Genomic DNA, 16,842 nt, shown 5'->3' with positions numbered 1-16,842 from the left:
GCACCCTACTGGGGACCTGGCCTGTAACCCAGGCATGTGCCCTGACCGGGATACTTGTGCGCCTTTGGTTCGAAGGCCCGCTCTCAATCCACTGAGCCACACCAGCCAGGGCTAGAGGCAGCACTCTTCACTAATATGAATACTAAGAGAGGGGCCATATCTTTTCTTGAGTGTTACAAAGTTGGTTCCTTTAAAAAGAGCCTCAATCTTTTTTTTTATTTTGTTATTGTCAGAATAAAACTTAAATATAAAAGTTTTTCTGTTCCTTAAGTATGAGCTGCACTTCCCCAACCAGCCCCCAACACACACACTGCCCAGTTGTGGTCGCGCTTAACAATATGATTCGCGTACAGATATATTTTACATGTCTGTGCAGTTTAGTCTTTTATAACAAAAGTGGGATCATGCTACATTTGCAGTTTGCTTTATTCGCACATTTTGCATTCTGGTCATTTCCTAAGGATGCATGATGCCCAGAGGTCATCAGAGATGTTATGGAAAGTTCAGGAGACATAACCATGGGTAGTCTACACCCTCTACAAGTTGTATTCAGGTGAAATCAGGGTAAAATGAACAGGGTGGCCTCGAGTGGGGCAGAAACAAGTGACGAAGGCAGGACTGTGTGTGAGACACAGTCTCCATCCCACCTCGCTGGCTGCTGGCAGCAGGGGTTACACAGGAGGCGAGGCGAGCTCTTCTGTCACATCGATCAGCAGGGCCGTCCCCAGCTTTGAGTCCCTCTGCAGCACCAGCAAAGAGGGGACAGGAAAAAGGTGGAATCCAAATAGGAGATTCTGACTCATCATATTGTGGGAATTTACTTCTAAATTCTGTCAGTCCAAGGAGCAGAGTGAATATTTCCAGAACAAAAATAAATATTCTGGCCCATCTCTGGGAAATATAAGTTTATAATGGGTTTAAAAATTTTTTACTTTGAAACATTATGTGTCTATTAGGCATGAAATTACAGGTGTGGAAAAGCCTGATGACAGCACATTACAACATAGTAAAACCTGAAGAGAACTCCAAGTCCAGAAACTGCTCACCACTTACCAAGGGCTTCGATTTGACAGAGCATTTAAAGGGCTATAGCCTGATGCTGACAAGGAGCCGGCATTGCTGATCCTTTAGAACCAGCCAGTCTGCTCACAGGACAGCTCAGAGGTGACCACGTCGCACCATGAGCAGAAATGCAGGCATGACAGAGGAGCACCTGAGGAACTGCTCTTTGATTCACTTTCTTTTTGATAAAGAACATAAAGTTCATAAAATACTCCTTTGAATGAAAGAGAGAAAGAACGTTTAAAGTATTTTTCATTATTTTTTAAATCACTCATGTGTCTTTCAATCAAAAGGAAAGAGAATCCCTTCGTGGGGAAGAACAGGAAGGCCCCTCTGCTTCTTTCCTCTTCTCCTCACACCCCCCAACATAAACTTCTCCATGGCCCCGTGTCATTCTGTTGCACCCCGCACACCCCCCCAAACGGCACTGCAGTAAACTCCCACGAATACTCCTTCTCCTCAGGGCCCCAGCTGGTTGAGGGCAGGAGCTCTGCTGAATCTCTGTAACCACAGGGTGACGGAGTGCCTACCTGGCATGAGTTGAGCCATTACATGTTTGGCAAATGAAGAAAGAAAATATCAGGCGAGTGGGGTATTAAACTGGATGACAAGTCTCCATCAAGCACAAAGCAACAACAAGAAAATGATACTTTTCCTGGCTGGTGTAGCTCAGTGGATTGAGCATGGGCCCGTGAACCACACGATCGTGGTTCGATTCCCAGTCAGGGTACATGCCTGGGTTGCAGGCCAGTTCCCAGCAGGGGACTTATGAGAGGCAACCATACACTGATACTTCTCTCCTTCTCTCCTTCCCTTCCTCTCTAAAGATAAATAAATAAAATCTTTAAAAGAAAAGAAAATGATACTTTTTTCCCTCAAGTTTTCTGCCATAGTCCATTGCACTTAGGTTAGTATAATGAATCTTTTGCGTCAAAAACTCTATCAGCAGCTTTTCTAGGGGACGTGTGCGCTTCCCTACCAATGAACACATTTAATGCTCCCTGTAGCAGGGAGTACTGAAGGCAGACCTGGACACTCTCAGTCTCTCATAATTAAAATAAATGGGCACACTATTCCCTGATTTTTAATTTAAAAATCAGTGTTCAGCCCTGGCTGGTGTAACTCAGTGGCCCGAGCACGGTCCTACAAAGCAAAGGATTGCCGGTTTGATTCCCAGTCAGGGCATATGCCTGGGTTGTGGGCCAGGTCCCCAGTAGGGGGCATTCAAGAGGCAACCACACGCTGATGTTTCTCTCCCTCTCTATCTCCCTCCTTTCCCCTCTATCTAACAATAAATAAATAAAATATTTTTAAAAATATATAAAAAACCACTGTTAAACTTTGTCATCTTTCATTATCACTTGGTCCACTGGATATCCAATATGAATTTAGATCTAAATTTTAGAATCTTATATAAAATAAATGATGCTCACAGAGCTTATTCAGACTGACATTAGATGATAAATAAGCAGAGACAGTCTTCCCAAGGAGGAAAAGAGAAGCATTTAGAATAGGTTTTCCAAAACAAGGGACCTTTTTCTAATATGGGTATTTATTCTTTATATAGAGGCATGGAGTTCAAGATTGCAATTCAGAATTACTAAATAGGTCCTAAAGCCCAGGGCCTTTTATACCCTGCTCTGGCCGGAAATTAGCTATAATTTAATTCAGTAAATTTCCTTCTTAAAATGATGGAGTGTGGATGCATGAGAAAATGGATTCCATAACCGAGCCATTTTGTTACACTTAATATTCAGATGAAATTCCTATAATGGCTGCATTTGCACTTCCTTAATTCTCTTTCTTTTTTAATTGGCATAATTTTAAATCATATTATTGCAGCTATCTATTTTAACGCGGTAGCTATAGCAATATTAAGTGATTTCATTTTCACTGATGTGAAACACACACACCCTGAACTGCACTTCCCTGAAAGCATGTCCTAATCTTTCATTTACTTATTCTCTGTGGGCAGCAAGTGAATCATCACGCGCAACGTAATCCAAAAACAGTTTTCAATTCACTGAAATGTTCAGGCTACCTTTACCTCTTGTTTCCTTAGTTTATAGTCACCTAAGGAAAAACTCTAAGAGTAAATCTTATTAGTGTGTCCCCTTATTTTCTTTATTTCAATTCTCATCCTGCCTTATACCTGGCATAAAATATAAAACGCATTTGTTCTCTGATTGCAAAGTAACTGAAAAAATACAGTAACAAACTGGCCAGCGAGCAGAGCTACACCTGCTGCACTAAGTACACACGAATGTTACAGAGCCGGGACAACGCACCAGCCCATCACCGGGATAAGCCCAGCCAAGTCTCTGAGATTATGCTGGTTAGTGCTCAGACCTTCAGCCCTTGGAAGTGCTCATCCTGTGTGATGTATGAAATGATCCACAGACAGAACCCTCAGACCTGCATTCACTTAATGGCCACCATTTTCTGGTCCAAAACTGGCCACCATGTTCCGAAGATAAGCCTCTCCCCAAACCCAAAGAGCAGGCCCACATGTAGCATCAACAGAACCTATGGAACATAGATTTCCCTCTCATGAGACCTCAGCGCTGGTGAGCTGTTTGCCTGAACAGAGCCAGCTGAAAACTCTCTTAATTTCTTGATCCCAAACTTGACTACGATACTCGTTTGCCCAGAAGCCCGTTAACTGCACGTTCTTGAGTCCAAGACCATGAGCTTGGTGGCTATTCTGTATATTAGAAGTACAGGGACATTCCCATAACCAGAGCAATGCTACCCCCTCTGCCCGTATCAGAAATAAAGGCCCCTCAACTGCAAACAGTGATCTTTTAACACTGCTGAAGTGACTGAATCTAACAAACTTCTCGTGTTTTGATGATATTACTTTTCATAAAAGCATGCCTGTACTTTATTTTTTATTTATTTTAAACCTCACCAGAGGATACAGTCACTGATTTTAGAGATGGAGGGAGGGTAGAAAGGGGAGAGAGAGAGAGACGAGAGAGAGAGGGAAAGAGGAATGTGGATATGAGAGAGAAACATCAATAGGCCGCCTGCTGTATGTGCCTTGACCAGGGATCGAACCTGCAACTCACGTATGTGCCCTGATGGGAATCAAACCCACGACCTTTTGGTGCATGGACAACACTCCAATCAACTGCACCACCCAGCCAGGGCCACAGTACTTTATTTACAGCTGCTAAAATACCAAACTAATAGTCCATGCACTCCTCTCACTTCTGAAAAATATGGAGATTCTAGAAAAAGCATAGCATGGAGTAAAAACTGCTCTATTCATCCTTGCAACCTTCACACTCAGTCCAATTCCATTTTTTTCCCCAAGACACCATCACCAAGACACACTTTAACATTTCACCAGTCATAAATCAACAGTCAATCCTTTGCTTGGGTGGCTAATTTCACCTGAACTTCAAAACTGACAATGATATTTCAGTGTGCAGGTTATTTGTCAGAATATCTCAACTTTAGAGACGGAGTTGAATTTCACACGAATTTACTGAGTGCCTGGTGGGTAACCAGAACAGGGCCACAAACAATACTTTGCACATAACAGATGTGATCCTTAGGCATGCAGACAGACAGACAGAAAAGAGCAGGACAGTGCAGACAAAATGAGCACCTTCAGGAAAAAGGCAGAAAAGGGTTTGACAGGAGCAAAGGGCACATTTTAGCACAAAGTGGGAGCTGCAACTGAGCTGGGGAAGTCAGGGTGAGCTCAGACCTTATTACTGAAGATAAATTTCCAACAGAGTCAACAGGCAATCGGAGGCTCCGACTACTGAGAACTCTCAGTTGCTGACACCATGAGTCACGGAGGGCTAACCCCTCAGTAAAATATCAGAGAGCTAAACTTGCTTTATTTTTGCAAACACAGATTTGAATCCCCTAAGTTTTGGTTTACACACACTGAAGAAAAATCAGCAGCTTATGGCAATAACTGCACTGAATTAAATAAAGTTAAAAGTTTGGTATTTAAGCAATGCATACTGTCCTACCCAGTGTGACTCAGTTGGTTGGGCACTGGTCTGAAAAGCAAAAGGTTGCCACTTCACTCCCTGGTCAGGTCACATGCCTGCGATGCAACCCCTAGTTGGGGTGTGTGCCAGAGGCAAGCAATCGATGTTTATCTCTCACATTGATGATTTTCTTCCTCACTCCTTCTCCCTCTCTAAAAACAAATACACAAAGTTTTTTAAAAAACCCGAACAATGCATACCTTGGCATGATGTAAATCTACCCCGTACATGGATAGTTTTTTGGCATTTTCCAAGAAATGCATCTCAGCTTCGGCTGGCGTCATTCCTCTGATAAGAAAAAAGCAATGTTACAATGCTGCTTTTCATTTACCTGCTGAGGCTGTAATACTTCCTACCAGGCTCCCCTGCTATCTAATAAGCAAGCCCCCAGAAAAGCCCCAGCAGATCTGGGCTAGGAGGGAAGTAATATAATAAGGTGGCTTTTAAAGAAAACTTTACGAATGGATATTCTAAGAACCGAACTGTCCCAGAACTGTACCAATGGAGAACCCTACTTTGCTAAAGTCCCATCCACGATGCACTGAAATCAGTCCTCAGAAAAGCAGGTAGTGAAAGTGATGCTCACTCATCAAGGCACAACTTACATGGACTGTCCTCAGGGTTTCTGCCACTGACCTGTGACTCTTGTGCAGCTCGATCACTTTATCTTCCAGTTCTTTAGTGTGATTTGGTGCAAAGCGGAACTCGCTAATGTAATCGCTCCCACATTCATCTGGGTCATAGTCTCCGAGCTCTGACTGGACAGTGTAGGAACCCAACAGGGCGAGGGTGACAAAGGAGCAGGGCAGCCTTCCGGACACGATGTCGTCTCGCAGTTGTAAGCAGAGGTAGTACCTTCCGGTAGCCAAAAGGACAAAGCAAAAAGCCAGCATTGGGATCCAGGAAAAGGAGACCACTCAGGCCAGGGTGTTGGGTAAGCAGTTTCTCCCCACTGAGTAATCACTCGAGGACAAATTTCCTATCATCTACATTTTAATCTAGATAAAGGGGAAAACACTTGACCGCAAACATACAATATTTAAGGGCATCTAAAGCCAAGTCAATGTTCATAATAAAACAGGGTTCATTAATAAAACACAGAGTAAAAAAACAAACTTAAGACATACTCCTCTAACATCTTTTAAAATAACGTAGTCCCCAAGACACTCTCTGAAATCTATGGTTGAGGGTATTATAATATAAAAACGGTGTTCTTAAATATAATTATTAAGCCTCAGCTAGACTTAAGGAAGTCTCATTTTGATATCTACTAAACGTCTTGCCATATGACCAAGACAAATTTTGAGTAACTCAGCAGCTATGCCCTCATAAACTCTGCTCTTAATTTCCTGCGTTCCTTCATTCCTGGTCAGATAGACTCCTGATAATAATGATTTCTGTTTCAACTTCTCATTTTTAAAGATAACTTCCCAGTAGCCAAATGATATGAAGACTAATTGAAAAATTACTGGCGTAAGATCACATTGTCACTGTAAGTAAACAGTTTTAAATTTGGGAACTATAAAACATTTTCCATGTAATTTTGCCAAGAGAGCATAAAAATATTTCCATCAATAGCTGATGTACCTTTTGTTCTTTTGCTTTTAAGGTTTACAGACATAATACTAATTCTGGAAGATTCAAAGCTAAGTATTGATGTTAATAAGTTAATGTCAATAACATGAAAATACCGTTCATGGCTCAGCGTATGTGTATAATAATAAAACACACATTGTACCTTTTATATAACAAATGAACTGTTAATCTATTGAAGCTGAGGACTATAAAAACATGTTAAGGTCTAAATATCATTTTAAGCTAATGACATAAGCAAACTATAATTCAGATATAAAAATTTCTAATTACTCCACAGGCTCTGCAAATACCACACAAATAGACAGAAATCAACCACGCACTAAATTCCAAATCCACGCATGTACAGGCTCTATAACCACAAATTAGCCACAAATAACAGTTCCTCAATATTATTAAAAAGTATTCTTAGAGAAATTATAAATTTCTTTATCATTTTTTATTGTTGTTTGAATACAGTTGTTTCTGTTTTCCCACCACCACTTTCTCCCACCCCAGCCATCTCTGCCTCCCTCCCTCAATCCTACCCCCCTCTGGCTTTGTTCATCGGCCCTTTATACACGTTCTTTGACAACCCTTTCTCTTCTTTCCAGAAATTACAAATTTTCTAATTTAATGTAAACATAGAAAAATACTCTGGATCTAGTTTATACCCTTCTTCTAAAATGCTTGTTGAAATTATTCGTAATCATCCCAAGAGACTGAAACTTTTTGAGTAATTCCCCTTTTATGAAAAGCCCTCCCAGGACGTGAGGCTGACACAGGAAACTCGGCACCCACTGCAGAGGGCCGCTCTGGCTGGCCGTGAACGTCCCACCAACCACAGCAGAGCCAGGGGTTCCACAGCGGAATCCAGGGAAGTCGAGGACACAACACACCCAGGGCAGCTGCAGACAGGGACAGCTTCTCACAAAGCTTGGTGACCGCACCAGAATAGTTCTGTCGTGTGCCTTTTTTTAAAAAGTGTTCTTTTGTGAAAATGAATTGCTTCCCTTGTAGGTTGGAAAGTAAAATTTTAAGTGTACCTGTGTTTGTGTGCATGTTTGTGTACATGTGCATCTGTTTGTGTACGTGTGTGTGCATGTGTGTTTTTTAAAGAGCTGTCAAATATCAGAATGGTATATGAAAGGCATAAGCATCCAAAGACACACTTTTTTTACTGTAAGTTTGAAAGCATGAGCACTAAGAATGGCTGTATCATTTAAGGCTGTGGTGACCAGATGACAGTATCTCAATTCTGCACGTCCAGTCACTGGGGTCAGGCAGAGAGAAGTCTCAGCTTAGCACCAGATTCAACTACAAACAGATATGATTTGGCAAATCTTCCAACTGGATGTTTGCTCTCATAAAGTTGCCTTCTGTTTACCATTTTAGTGTGGATGATTATACGGTTACTGAATGTAAACATGCTCTTCACAGATAATTTAAAAGAACCACCACTCTCCCAAGATGCCTGCCTTTTTAGAGCCAACTTTCAAATACCTGGTGATATCTTCAGATAGCTGAGAGGGGTCTGGTGGGTAAAATTTCACATTAAATGAAAAGTGCCAAGCACCACCTGTAGAGATGAGAAAAAAATTCAAATAAAACCTTAGAAAAATACCTTTATACTTATGATAACTAGAGCTACAGTAACTTCAAGTTCTAACACCCAGGCAAATTTTGGTTACCCATGGAAAACATGGAAGTCTCTGTTATGTGAAATCCAGAGATAAGTCCAAAACTTCACCTAGTTTCTAATCTTCTCACCAAGCAAATCCTTTACTGGAACTTCTAACCAGGGAGAAAATTGCCTGAACTTCCTCCCTTTCTCAGGGACAAAGGTAAGCCTTTGGAAGAGGAGGGGGAAAAAGTGAGCAATGTGGGTAATCCTCAGTCAGACAAGTCTGAAACTGACTAGACTACTGCTCTGAAGTCCTGGATAGTTTACATACCAAGCTCACGGACTAATTCCATTTCCTCTGTTCTTTCTGGTTTGTTATTACAGGTCAAATTCCATTATAATACACTCAAGGGACAGTTCGAGATATTTTTATTTTATGGGGAAGGTTTTTTGTAGTGAATATTTAAGGGGGCTGCTCCATGGACTGCTGAAAATTCTCTTCTTCTTCAGGGAAATTCTTTTATTAAAAAGATACCTGAATGTATTTGCTATGCATCGCCAATTTGCACACCTCCCCCTTAGCCCATGAGCTGAACGGGCCCTCCTTACACGCTGCCATTCTTCATCCTGCAGCACCTACACACGGCCTCTCCAGGTGTCCGCTCCCAGGAGCCTACTCCTCTGTATGGTCGGCACGTATACTTGAAACATCAGTAAGGCATACTAAACTCTCCATTTCCTAATCTTACCTCTGATCGTTAGGGTGTATCATTATAAACATGAAAACACAACCTCTTCTTCCTTTCTATATTTCATCTCTACACGGTCACTCCTCTAACTTATTCATGTTCATCTTGTCTTTTTATTCTGGTTTTTTAATGCAGTGATTTACTGGTGTCCCAGTACTGCTACACTGGGTTGCTGCACACACGTGTTCCCTCCACCCAGGGGCCGACCACACTAAAAGTGTCACGGTGTAGGTCCTGCCGGTATTCTGAATGTGCTGCTGAAAAATTCCCTCCAGTCTCCCTGGCTTCTGCACTGGAAGCCTTTAATCTATGCCACATGGAATGGAAGCCTTCCTTTCACTCTCTGTGGGCTCCAAGTTCAGCTCTTAAGGGTCAATACTCTCCTGAGACTTCCAAACACTCCTTTCCGCCCATTAAGTAACTTCTGGAAAGTCCATTTTTGTCTGGACCCTTCCCAAACATTCAGAAGAAAGGGACAGTATTGTAAACACTTCCTAGCCTCTGTCTGTGCACCATTCTCTTTTATATGTGACAAATACTTACCTGCCTAGGTTACCTACGTTAGGTTTATTTATTAATTCTAGTTTATTCTTGACACCACCATTCATACTACACTTAAAGTGTGAACAGCAGGACACTACCATGAAGTGTGCCCTGGCATAAAAGGATTTGGCATAGACCAGGTATAACTGGGTGGTTACTATTATTTTAAAACCACTTAGAAACATTATTGAAACATGGTCTATTAGAATTCTAATCCATAAAATACCTATCAATCAAATGTATTTCTAGTGATTATTTTCCCACTGTTCTCAAAAAAGTCCTTCTGTTATTATAAAAGGTCTGCTTTGGTTTTACTTTCCTAGTGATTTTTATTCCCTTCCTGCTAAAATGGATCCGTCCACACCTGCTACTGGTGAGGTTCAAAAAAGGAGCTGGCTCCCCTTCCCCCTCAAGCAAGTGGAAGTAAAACGAATGAATGTTATGAGAAATGGGTTTATTGCTTTTTTAATCATTTTTTAACCACTACTAAGTATGCCTTGAGTCCAATGAGTAGTTTAGCAATATAATCTCATAATAAATTCAAGGTAAATACTAGAAACTAAAAATAAAAGTATAAGAAAGCTATTTCTATGCAAAAATCCCCATTCCAGGAAAGTGAGTTTCAGACTACAGGGGCCTCAGAAGCATCTGAGGTGCTTAATGAAAATGCCAATTTCTGGGTTCCACCCAGACACTTCATCCCAGAGATCAGGAACACAGCCTAGGAACTTGGGGTTCTAATACAGATGGGGGACCTCACTTTGAAAAATCACTAATTCTAAGGAATCCACTCTCCTCAGGGAATAGCCCAAATAACTACTAGGTTTTATAGGACATTATTTGTAAACAATGAGAAAGTTTATGGTTGCTACCATATGTATACTTCAATCAAGAAAAAATCCAGCTAAATGGCTTATAAAGCTTGAAAATAATGATAGAGGCCAATGAAAGCTCAAATCTATAGCCCCATAAAGGAGAGGGCGGAGCTGATCAACTGGGAGGACCTGCGTCAGGAAGGGGCTCACAGCCTGCCCCTGCTCGGGTGGTGGCCCCGATGGTGGCCCCGGTGAGCAGCAGGAGTGGAGCAGCTTGAATGCACTAACTCGATACTCCTATAATGCTGACAGAGGGTTTTAAATCACACATTTATAATAAATAGAAGACTGTAAAACTGAAGGATTCATCCTTATGAAAAAAATTATATTTCTTGTCTCTATATGCCTGCCAAACCTTAAAATGTTTAAATATAGTGAATTTACATTTGAAGTACTTATCATGCATTTTATATCATGAAATTATTATATGATAAAATCAAATATGTTTAAACATTTTGAGATCAGTTATGAACAAAAGAGCAAAATTGGAATTTTTTCATAAGAATTCTTAATTTTCAGAATTTCCTATTCCTCATAAATTTGTAACGTAAAAAATCTTAACCATCTTGAGTGCCATTTCCCTGAAGATCTCATTCTGGAAACACACTGTGGACCTACAGTGTAAAAAGAGTGGAAACATCCTTTTATCACTTATATTTAGGAGTAGGAGGTGATGAGACAATAAGTATAATAGTTTGACAAAAATTTCTCTGCCTTCAGTAAATGTAAATTTGCAGAAAGAGGGCATTTTAGTGTATTAAAACAATAAGGAATGTAGATGAAAAAATACCAGATTCTACTTTAAAAAATTCCAGGGTCACTCAGTTCTCTTCCTGTTCCAGTTGCAAAGACTACCTCATCTGCACGACGAAAATATCCTTCGACTCTCATGTTCTTTCTGACCATCCCTTTAGCTTTTTCCCCTTAGAAAGATGTGCAGGGGGCAGGATAAGTGGAAAGTTAAGGGAAAAAAATTCTAATAACGAAAGAAAAGAAAATTGACTGTTTATACAGCCTTTCTTGTAATAGTATTATGACCCATTGTGAAACATTTAATATATTTTTAATGTACTTCATAATTATAAATCACCCAAATATAAAACAGCATTTCATTAGTTAGAATACAGAGGACTTCGGCACACAAAATGTTAGGAGATATATTTAGCACATCTGCCTTTTACGACCTCCACAGAAAGAGTCTTAGAATATAGTCATTATCTTAAATTGTTTTATTATGACTCTCTGAAGCAAAAAGTGTTTTGACTGACATATCATAAGTCTAGCTATCCCTGGTTTCAATCTCCACTTCCTTCTATCAAACTCATTATCAAGTTCAGGTTAGTGAATACATCAAATTTCTCAAAAAAATGTGGTAAAGATGTTATAGTTGTAATAAATAATCAGCAGACTCTAATATCTGGAAGTTTAGTAACTTTTTTCTTCTTTTGTAATATTATCTAGCATTAAACCATTTCAAACTGCTTGCTACTAATTACTTATTAATAGTTGGCATATTTTAACATTTCAATACATCCAAAGGCACTAGAAATATCTCTTCTCTTACTAGTAAGCTGTTGATGTTATTATTAATAAACTGGTTTTATATTTATTCAATTAAAATTAGTTCAGAATATTAATCTAGATTTTAATGATAAAATGAACTGCTCTTTGAACATTTATTAGTTACTTAAAATTATAAAGATCCATGTTTATGGTAAAAGCAGAGGGTTAAAAATAAAAGGTTGAAAATAAAAATTAAAAAATTTTCATTTTTCTGTTTCTCATCCCTGAACACTGCAGTGCCACTTCTAGAGGTATTTACTGTTAATATATTTTGTGTGCTTCCATGATTTCTCCACACAACTACTGGGTAAGCCAAAAAGCCCATTTAGTTTTTTTCCATAAAACAAGAGACATTTTTTATTTTTACCAATAACTATTGACTTGGATATTTTGAGTGTGTTGGCTATCTCCCATATTGACCTCTAGTGGGTAGAGGCCGGAGGTGCTGCTAAACATCTTCCAATGCATAAGACAGCCCCACAGCAAAAAGTTATTTGGCCAAAATGTGAAGAGTACCAAGAAACTTTGCAAACCACTTTTGACACATTCAATCAGTCACAGCACCTTCTCCAAACACTGCACAAATCTTTTTTTGCATTTCAGTTGTGCTTTTACCTTTTTTGAAATAATAAAGCACAAATGACAAAAATGTTGCATATTTTCTTCCGTCTTGAATATTAAAATGACTGCACAAATATTCACTAGTTCTGATGTTTTTTTCAGACATAAGAACATATCCAAATGCACACGGATATGGCAGCTGTCACCATACAATCTGAAAAAATTGTTTCGAATGAAGTTAAACACAACTAAGGACTACTAGAGCCATATTATGGAAAAAACTAAATGAACTTTTGGCCAATCAAAAAATATATATATGTGTAATATTTTAAAGATGAATATGATTTGTCTCACTAACGTCTCACTAATCAAAGCTAAGACATATTTATTCTACCTTACTGTATTTAAAAGCTGCTTAGTATTTCAAGGTATGGCTATTCCATCAGTGATTTAATCATTTCTTCATAAACAGATATTTAAGTTACTTCTAGTTTTCTATTACAAATGGTATTATAATGAACTTTTATACATGAACATTTTCTTCTCTTAAACATATGTGGAATAAATTTAAGCAAAATTAGGGGTTAAAGAGTAAACATATTTTAAATTTTAATAAATACTGACACAAAGTACCTTGTTTTAAAGGTACTTTAAATGAAAAGAAATTCCCAATTTAGCAATAAAAAAATAAAATAAAGGTACTTTAAATGTAACTTTTACATTTAAAAGTTGTACCAATTTATTTTTATCAATTGTGTCCATAATTACCAGTGCAGGGTATTACTCAAGTTTTAAAATCTTTGCTACTCTGAATAGGTAAAATATGCCTCGTTATAATTTTTTAACTGTTAGTAAGATTTAGCACCTAATATTGATTAGCTACTTCTATTTCAATTTTGTGAGTTGCTCATGCAATTGGTTTTATCTACTAGGTAATATGCATTCATAACTTGCTTTTAGGGACCAAAGAAAGAGGCTGTCACCAGACAAGACAGGAAACTTTAGTCTGATTTGTTATTCCATTTCTAAACAGTTAAATGACTATTACTTTTAGCTTTCCCTTCACGCTTTCGTGGCAATTGGGCTTAATATAACATTAATAATTAGGTTTGGAACTTTTAAATGATTAATCACTATTTGGAGCATTGCTTGATTAAATCACATTTTGCATCTGTGTACAGGCACAGGAATAGGTCAAAGTCATTTTATTTCTGAGTCGTGGTCATTAAACATGGGATCTGAGCTAGACTAGCATACCAAAGATAAAATCTGAGATCTTGTTCTGTTTTCCAAAATACTATATTCACACTAGACAACCCCACTCTCTGGAAATCTTCACATTTTCACATCTAATAATCCAAAAGAACTTACTTCGAATCTGTTTTTTAATTTCCTTAGCAGGGTCCAGCCAATTCTGAAAAGGAAATGATAGTTTTATGAATCAGAGGACAGCAACAACGAGGTAAGGCTGACCAGGTAGAAACACACTCAGCATGTCTGAGAGTGAGCAGTTGCTAGAAGGCCCTCCAGTTTGATCTCTCCCCACACCCGGTACCCTTTGCCAGGTCTTGTGAGAGTCCAGGCATTGGTCTAATAAAAAACTGGTGTCCACAAGTCATTCTAACAAACTTTTCTTTTACAATCAATGCCTTTAGGGATTCAAACTAGCAGAGAAACAGTAAATTAAAAAACAAAAACAAAAAAGGTAGACTGTATGTTCATACAAGTTACTAGAATAAACTAAACATACATGAAATTTGATGCAATGATGTCCTAGCCATTCAGTCCTACACAGTGAATCACAGAATCACAGTGAATCACAGAAGTGATTACAAATTCTCAGGAACCTACACAGAACACTTTCCTGACAAACGAATGCTTGCTTGGGATTTATGGCTTTCCTCATCAGAATGCTCAGATGTTTAATAATGAAGTTACATTGTCCAGAAAATTCAGTAGATATTGGATATAATTCACTGCACAATAGCACATACAACATCTATGGACAAAATGTCTGTTACTCAGTTTCTAGCACCAATACAATGGAAACGAGCTCTTCTTCCTTATTTTTCAGGTAGTTGTGAAGCTCTGAAAAGACTGCATTACTCCAGTTTAAGAGTCTCAAGTCTATAGAGGTATTACGTTAAACAATACCTGCTAATCACATGGGACAACTGTCAGGTCAGCCAACAACTCATCTCATATTTTGATTTGGCAAGAACATAAAAGCATAATAAGGTGAACTAAGAATAGGACAGCAGCCTTGAACATGTTTTCTATATAAGTATCAACATATTTGATTTTCGGCTCACAGCCATTGAAATATATCATCACAAAAAAGCACCGTATAAACACTTTCCTGAAACCATAAATAACTGAAGCATGAAGAGGAGAAACACTGACTTACTGTTTCCACAACACTCAAGATTGGAAGAAGTTGTTAATAATTTCCTTTATGAAGAAATAAGGTGATTAACAACATACGGGGCCTGAGAGTAGTAAATGTGGGAGGATAGGGGGAGGTGGAGAAAAGATTTACCAATCTAGTTCAAGTTCACTTCCTGGCAGCAATGAGCGGCTCAAGCCCTAACGTCCTGGACTGCTTTTAATTACTTACCTTCTGGTTTTCGGCATCTCGATATGTAAGCCCAAAGTAGTCTTTTTCTAGCAAGTTCAGATGTTCACATACTTTATCAAACAGCACTTGGCCTCTGGAGCGTTTCTGTGGAAAACAAAACATTAAAAGAAGTCAACATACTCAACAAAGTTCTCTCAATTGCCACGAACAAAAACAGGTAAAATTTAAAATACCACTTGCTGTAACTATAGAGTAGTTGACAATCAAGTGTGATCACTTTGACATCTCCTTTTCAACTAGTAAAAAGGCTCAAAAAAGTGGACTTGCACCTACAAAAGCCTGCCCCTACAAATACATAAACAAAAAAATCACCAATGTCGAGACTTCCAGCTAAGATGAAGGCATAGGTAGATACACTGTGCCTCTTTGCACAACCAAAAGAAGGACAATAAATTAAAAAACAAAAAAAAAACCAACCAGAGCTTTTTTAATAAATTAAAAAAGCAAAACAACAAGACAGAAAATTGAACTATATGGAAGTCTGACAACCAAGGAGTTAAACTTAAAACATTCATCCAGACCAGTAGGAGGGGCGGAAGATGGGCAGTGGGGCAAGGCAACAGCTGGAGGACCAGGCGAGCCCACATTTGTGTGTGGACAAACTGGGAAGAACAATTGGGGAACGAGACAGACCATGCAACCCAGGGTTCCAGCACGGGGAAATAAAGCCTCAAACCTCTGACTGAAAAAATCTGTGGGAGTTAAAGAGGCAGGAGAAACTCTCAGACTCACAGGTGAGTTCGTTGGAGAGACCCACAGGGTCCTAGAATGCACACAAACCCACCCAGCGGGGTATCAGCACCAGAAGAGCCCAATTTGCTTGTGGGAAGCGGGGGAAGTAAGTGAAAACCAGCAGAGAGCCCAGCAAACAGCACTGTTCCCTCTCGGGTCCCTCCCCCACATACAGCATCACAACGCAATGTTGCGGGTTGCCCTACCCAGGCAAATACCTAAGGCTCTGCCCCTTACTACATAAGAGGCACACCAAAACAGAAAAAATGGCTCAAATGAAGAACAGATCAAAACTACAGAAAAAACACAACTAAGTGATGAAGAGGTAGCCAACTTATCAGATGCACAGTTCAAAGCACTGGTGATCAGGAAGCTCACAGAATTGGTTGAGTATGGTCACAAAATAGAGAAAAAAGTGAAGGCTATGAAAAGTGAAATAAAGGAAAATGTACAGGGAACCAACAGTGAAGGGAAGGAAACCAGGACTCAAATCAACAGCGTGGACCAGAAGGAAGAAATAAACATTTAACCAGAACATAATGAAGAAACAAGAACTCAAAAAAATGAGGAGGGAGTTGGGAAACCTCCAGGACTTGAAACGTTCAAATATCCAAATCATAAGATTGCCAGAAGGAGAAGAGAAGAGCAAGAAATCGAAAACTTATTTTAAGAAATTATGAAGGAGAAATTAATCTAGCAAAGGAAATAGTCTTCCAGGAAGTCCAGGAAGCTCAGAGAATCCTAAAGCAGATGGACCCAAGGAAGCACACACCAAGACACATCATAATTACATTACCCAAGATTAAAGACAGGGAGAGAATCTTACAAGCATCAAGACAAAAGGAGACAGTTACCTACAAAGTGGTTCCCATTAGACTCTCAGCTTATTTCTCAAAAGAAACCTTATAGA

General features: G+C 39.2%; 1 protein-coding gene across 16 annotated transcripts in view; it reads right to left on the bottom strand.

Annotated features, from left to right (window-relative positions):
* The window catches only part of EPB41L3 (erythrocyte membrane protein band 4.1 like 3), a 149,622-nt gene that overhangs the window by 38,064 nt on the left and 94,716 nt on the right, over positions 1 to 16,842 (bottom strand). For all 16 annotated transcript variants that reach the window (XM_037125831.2, XM_037125832.2, XM_037125833.2 and 13 more), the window contains 5 exons: positions 15,180 to 15,284; positions 13,934 to 13,976; positions 8,151 to 8,226; positions 5,712 to 5,930; positions 5,276 to 5,363 (listed from right to left, as the gene is read on the bottom strand). In XM_037125831.2, coding sequence (XP_036981726.2) covers positions 5,276 to 5,363; positions 5,712 to 5,930; positions 8,151 to 8,226; positions 13,934 to 13,976; positions 15,180 to 15,284 — 531 coding nt within the window. The remainder of the gene's footprint in view (positions 1 to 5,275; positions 5,364 to 5,711; positions 5,931 to 8,150; positions 8,227 to 13,933; positions 13,977 to 15,179; positions 15,285 to 16,842) is intronic.

This window comes from Artibeus jamaicensis, unplaced genomic scaffold, assembly GCF_021234435.1.
Source record: "Artibeus jamaicensis isolate MK-2021 breed Jamaican fruit bat unplaced genomic scaffold, CSHL_Jam_final contig_354, whole genome shotgun sequence".
NCBI classification, from domain to species: Eukaryota; Metazoa; Chordata; class Mammalia; order Chiroptera; family Phyllostomidae; genus Artibeus; species Artibeus jamaicensis.
The sequence above is the reverse complement of the archived record's forward strand: the minus strand, read 5'-3'. Positions and strand labels throughout refer to the sequence as shown.